Below are 6,023 nucleotides of genomic sequence, written 5' to 3' on the forward strand. Positions count from 1 at the left end.
AAGTAAAGTAAACTGTGGGTAGAAGTGGAAGCTGCAAGTTGTAAGATTACACGCGCATAGCTTATGCGTCCGTACTGTGTTAGAGTAAAGAAGTAGGTGGGAAAATAAGCACGTCCGTGCATGACACGTTTACCATAGAACGTAGAAGCTACTTTTGCATGAGTCTAATCGCGTAAACGCTGCGTGATTGGGTGGTGCTTCTTACAAGAAATCATGATCTTATTATTGCCTTCTAAAGCTACGTAGGGGACCCCAAGACCAAGTATTTTCTACTTTACTCTACTTTTAATAAGAGTAAAAGTAAATTACAGACGAGAGAAAAAGAACAAGACCGAAGAGAACAAAAGTTACCTAAAGAAAGAATATGAAAGTGGAGAATCAAGAAACAAAGTAGATTTTGTTTGGTTTTCGCGTCAAACAAGCAAAGCCCGAGGATTTGTGGAAACCAGTTCAAAGGGCCGTAAGACCCAAAAAAAAAAAAAAAAACCGAAAGCTTTCCTTGAGATTTTAGCTTGTTTTATTGGATTAGATTTGATCTTTCTACATGAAAAAGCTACAACATAGCAATAAAGAATCCGATATACCTAATTCCAAAACCAAGTAGCTTCACTTTCATATTTATTATGTATGTTTTACTTTTTTGCAGCTTTCAAGTTATAATTTGAATTAAAAAAAAAAAAAAAAAAGCTGGAGTATAACTGTTAACCCCTAATTGATTTAGCTAAGGATGAAACAAACTTCAAGTCTTCAACTGAAACATCAAGGCCAGTTCATATTGTCTCAGATAAAGCACATATAAATGTAGTGCGCAGTCCAAATTGATGATTGGCACGTAGGTTCTTCAAGATTAATAATCCAAAGAGGCAAAGGGAAAAGGACTGGTTGACAAGCACTATCTAGTTTGCTTGATAGGATGAAAGTGACATGAACCAATTAGTTAATAAGTTGTACACATATACGTGTCATGCATCGCGAGGCATTATGGCTTGAACAAATCAAATCCTGGCCGTTGCCATAGGGTATGATTTTAGACTTAGATATATGACACATCAAATCCTTAATTGCCAACGCAAAGGATCAAGATTCATATTAATTTTGGCCTAACGATATTCATTCATTTACAATATGGCTGCAACGTTGTAGTAATTGGTTGGAGTGGTTGGGGACAGAAACACCAAAAAAAAGAAGAAGACAAAATTACAATGGTTGAGAAACAATCTATTAACGTAATTAATTATGTGATAGACAAAGGTTGCGGGATTCTGGAAAAAATTTTCTGTCCAGGTGCAAGAATAGCCAAGGGATCAAAATTGGCCTTTCTGTCGACGAATCTAGTCCACTTATCTCCATAGTGTAGCATCCAGTTCTCACGTGACTGGTAGTGAGGAAGATATAACTTAAAATCAAATCCTCTGTTGTAGCACAACTGAATAATTGCATTGTTTTGTGCCACTAACAGTTCAGTTGGTGGTCCCTTTGGAGGTGGTGGAATAAATCGGAGCAATGCTACTATGTAGAAGATGTTGCTATCCGGCACCACTACCGAGTGTCGACTATCCCACCTGATTAACATAAAAACAAAAATGTTCAATTAATCAATTATGCTACTTGTATAAAACTGCAGTGACTTTTTTCCTTCAAAAAATAAATAAATTACAATCATAAATTTAATATATATACATATATATCCATTATTTAATCTTATAATAATAATAATAAATTTTGATGTTAAATTAATGCATGAGGTCAAATTCCATCGCGCATGACTTGAACCAGTTACAGATTGGCCAAGCTGGGGGAGGGGACCCTTAAAAGAACCAAATTCCAATGCCCAGAAAAGCACCACCACAATCCCTGTGTATGTGGAACCAGAAGGGCGTTTTTGTTTTGTCTGTCAGAAATACAAAAACTGGTGTCGCTGTAATCCGGTTGGCGAATAAATATCGTTGTCGATTCTTAATTGGCAACACTGACCATGAAAGATACGTTGTTGGGATGGAATTAATGGAAAATCTCGTTTTCTCAGATCCACACAGAATTTCAATTTCCCACTTCTATGCATTGATAGTTAACACCATACAAAATTTTATTATCATATATGAATACAATGAATACAAAAGTAAGAAAGAGATTGATGAAAAAAAATAAAATGAATTAAAAGGGGTTGTTAATTAGATTCCTGTAAGGAAAAAAGGGTTGTAAACTCTATGACTTTGTCCCTCCCCCAATGCGAAGGAACACGTTCCCAGTTTAGCTTATGCGCCAACAAGGAGTGAATAGGAATGGAAATATGGGTGTCATAGTGTACGGGAATGCTCAGAGGAAGAGGGTACAACCGTCAGTGTGATGAAACAGCTGATGTTACCATACACGACCAAAAGATGGTGGAGTCCACTTTGGCTTGACCTTACTAGTGGAATATATTAGACCCACCCTCAAAATCTTAACCACCCCCGTTTAAATTGGTGGTCCAGGAAGCAAGCTCAGTAAGCATATCGTGGTGAAAGATGCAAAATGGGCTCAGGTAATTCGTATACACAGTTAGTGCTTGGTGGGACCCTTCACCCATATCCCTCCTTGCGTGTCGTGCACAGAGATTGTCATTGTTCATGTTTTTAACCTCGTCATAAAAACCAGTTGATGTCACCCACAACCAACCCAACAAACACATATTATTATTATTAACATTAGAGGAAGGGTAAGAATATATTTTGCTAAATATGGTTTCCGAAATCAATAAATAAATATTTGTAGCCGATGCAGGGGTGAAGGAAGGACTATGTTGTGTACTTACTTGCTTCGCAATAGTGGGTACACTAGAATGGGGCCACCTATCCCATGCTTGAGGATCTTCTTGAACACCTCACGATCAAAATCAGCCATGTTGGATTTGGACACGAATAGGTTCAGCCATGGGTGTGGTGCATCCCAGATGCCATTGGCTCTTGCATCCTCCTCCACACGCTTTACACGTAGCAAAAACTCCATGTATGTCACATTCACCTCGAACTTGAGACTCTCGACGAATCGTAGCCGTCCAAGCAATCTATCCACTTCCTACGAGGAAAAAAGAAGCAAGTGAGGAATATTGTATTTTGCTCGAACGAGGGTATTTACGTCATTGGCACAAATTCATATATTTTACTACCTAGAGATTCCAGAAAATGATGGCTATTTGGCCATTTTCGGAACTGTGGGGACCGTAACGTCAGCGAGATCTCAATGATCAGAGCCATGGAGCACCCCACTGATGTTACATGACCATTTTATCCTTAACCGCGAAGAAACTCTACGTTACCATTTTATGCTAATTGCAAAGGTATCGCCCGAGCAAGGTACAGTCCCCACGGTAATTTAAAACGAAAAACATAGGCATTTTAGGAAGGTGATGTGTCAGAAAATCCAATGGAAGATACATTAAGACCGTATAGTCAGTTTTCACGCACCATTGGCATTTTATCTCGAACTAGACCAAAATAATAAAAATAAAAATAAAATGATAAACTAAAGAAGAGTACAAAAAATCCTAAAATCCAAAACCAACACTTAACCCAAATCATCTGTGACGTTATGTATAGGCCTTATTGCAGACAAGAATTAAATAAGCCATCCTCCATCGTTCGAATTCGTACATTTGTAGGTGAAATCTGCGTATATTGACTTTTTTACCAGGGACCCACGTAAAATGCTTCTCTACAGCTAAATTGTCTTTATTTATTCCTCCCTTTAGTTAATGGCTAAGTCTTTCATTAAAGTAATCGACCCACTTAGCAACCACCTAGGTAAAAACTCGGTCATCATCATTAGTGCACCCCAATAAAAGACAAAAACCCCCCAAAAACCAGATAGCCTAGTGAGTTAGAAAAAGAGAAACAGAAAAATAAATTTAGACATTTTTAGTTACCATATCAACATCGGAAGGGTGATCTGATTTTCGATAGTGAAGGGCAGCTTCTAAACAATAGAGAACGGCACCAGCAGTGGGAGGAACATGAACCGGTTCGAACCTTTGGTTCGGGTCCATTGGCACGGTGGTCCAGCCGTTTAAAGGGTCATCACTGTTCACCACAACGAACCCTTCCACGTAATCAAAACCGTCACCTTCTCGGAGACTCACTAGCCACTCAGCATCGCCACTGAAGTCCTCAAATTCCGAGTACACCACCCTTATCCATCTCACCTAATCACACCCAAAAATTAAAAATTAAAAAAAATAAAAACAAAATTAGATTCCGTTAATAATATTTTTTTTTTTAAAATCAATAATAAATAAATAATTTTAGGTAGCGCACCATATCTGGGGCTTGTTGAAGCACGACCCTGGCTCTGGTTATGATACCGAACTGGCCCAGCCCACCAAGTGTTGCAAAGAAAAGCTCCGAATTTTGAGTTTCGGAGCAAACCAAGGTATCGCCTTTACCGGTAACAACCTCCAATTCTGTTACGTTGGACGTTTGCGGGCCGTAACGGAAGGCCTGGCCGCTGACGCCGGCGTTAGACAGCGTTCCTCCCACCGTTAAACCGAGATAATCGGTCCACGACCTCGGTGCGAGGCCGAACTGCGAAACGCAGCTTTCAAGCACTTCTTCCCATAATGCCCCTCCCGAAACGTCGACGTATGGTGAGCCATCGACGAGTTGAAAGTGGTCCTTCATGGCGCGCATGTCGAGGACGAGGCCCTTGTCGGCCATGGCCTGGCCGTTGATGGAGTGGCCGTTCCCTCTCGCCGCCACCGTCAGGTTGGATGTTCTCGCCGCCGCTCTCACAGCCCGCGCCACATCGCCGGCGGCGGATGGCCTGATAACGGCCAAGGGATTCGCGGATTTCATGCCGCCGAAGTCTTTAATGGCTATGCCGGCGTCGCCGAATTGGAAAGTGTCTTCGAGGCCTGCGACGTCGTCGTTTGGCATCGATTCTGTGTCATTTCCGTGCACGAAGTGTTCCAAGTAAGCTATCATGGTTGCCGTGAAAGGGTGGTGGGTTTTGGTGTTTTTTTTTTCTCTCCCTCTATTGGGTTTAAAAGTAGCGTTTGAGTTAGAGCCCTTTCAGAGTTAAGAGTTTGAGGTGTGCGTGCTTTGCTGCAGGTTCAGTTTGGCTTTAAATAGCGGCAGTTTTGGATTTACTTGAAATTCTCTCTCGTCATTAAAAAATATAAAAAAAACGAAGAAGAAGAAGCAGCAGCACTCGCAGCACGCTATAACTTGGGTGTGGCTACAAATTAAATATTTTTTTAAAATTTTCTATAAAATTAAATAAATTAATAATGGATTTTAATTAAAATAGGAGAAATGTGTTTCTTATGTCATTAAATTTTTTTAGAAACCGATTATAAATATGTATTATTCAAAAATACATAATTATAATCAAAAAAATTATTTTTTTTCTTTCCACATCAGCAGATAATTTCTGAAAAAAGAGAAAAAATGATTTTAAGATTATAACTATATATTTCAATAAATACATAATTATAATCAGTTGATGCAAAAAATAAGAAAAAAGGGACCTTAAAATAATTTTGCTCTCAAAATAAACTAACCCACATCATGTTATTACACTTTAAAACTCATTAAGGTGTGGCTAAAATGTTAAAGTTATTCTTAAACAGATAGGATATTATATTATTTTTTTTAATAATTTTATATTAAAATCTTAACTAACATTTATCATCGAGATTTTGATCTAATGATATTAGAAATGAGTAGATAAAACAAGTATAATATCTTATCATTTCTAAAACATGTATTAACTAAATAGTGCTTTAGAAGCATGTAATAATTTATTTCTAATGAAGTTAGGAGGGACTATTTCAGGCTTTTTGACCCTTTTGCCCCTAATTAAATAATTAATAATCAATTTGCCCCTTCCCCAGAACTATCCACCATCATGCCCCCATTTAGTCGATTAAGTTGCACTTTTAATCGATTAAATGGGCTAAACTCAGAAATCATGAAACGCGAATTTTAGTCGACTAAAAACTCACCTTAATCGACTACATTGTTTGCACTTTTAGTCGACTAAGCACA

The 6,023-nt window shown here is 38.5% G+C and overlaps 1 protein-coding gene across 1 annotated transcript; it reads right to left on the reverse strand.

Annotated features, from left to right (window-relative positions):
• Window positions 1-1,053: 1,053 nt before the first annotated feature.
• Window positions 1,054-5,072, reverse strand: LOC133294829 (cytokinin dehydrogenase 7). The gene is made up of 4 exons (XM_061493585.1): window positions 4,293-5,072; window positions 3,905-4,180; window positions 2,795-3,057; window positions 1,054-1,562 (listed from the first exon to the last, which is right to left on the reverse strand). Exons 1-4 carry the CDS (start codon window positions 4,956-4,958, stop codon window positions 1,235-1,237), a joined length of 1,533 nt encoding a protein of 510 aa, XP_061349569.1. The 5' UTR covers window positions 4,959-5,072; the 3' UTR covers window positions 1,054-1,234.
• Between the last annotated feature and the right edge of the window lie 951 nt (window positions 5,073-6,023).

This window comes from Gastrolobium bilobum, unplaced genomic scaffold (genome assembly GCF_033153095.1).
Source record: "Gastrolobium bilobum isolate Gb01-03AN ecotype WA unplaced genomic scaffold, APGP_CSIRO_Gbil_v1 utg74291, whole genome shotgun sequence".
Lineage (NCBI taxonomy): Eukaryota > Viridiplantae > Streptophyta > Magnoliopsida > Fabales > Fabaceae > Gastrolobium > Gastrolobium bilobum.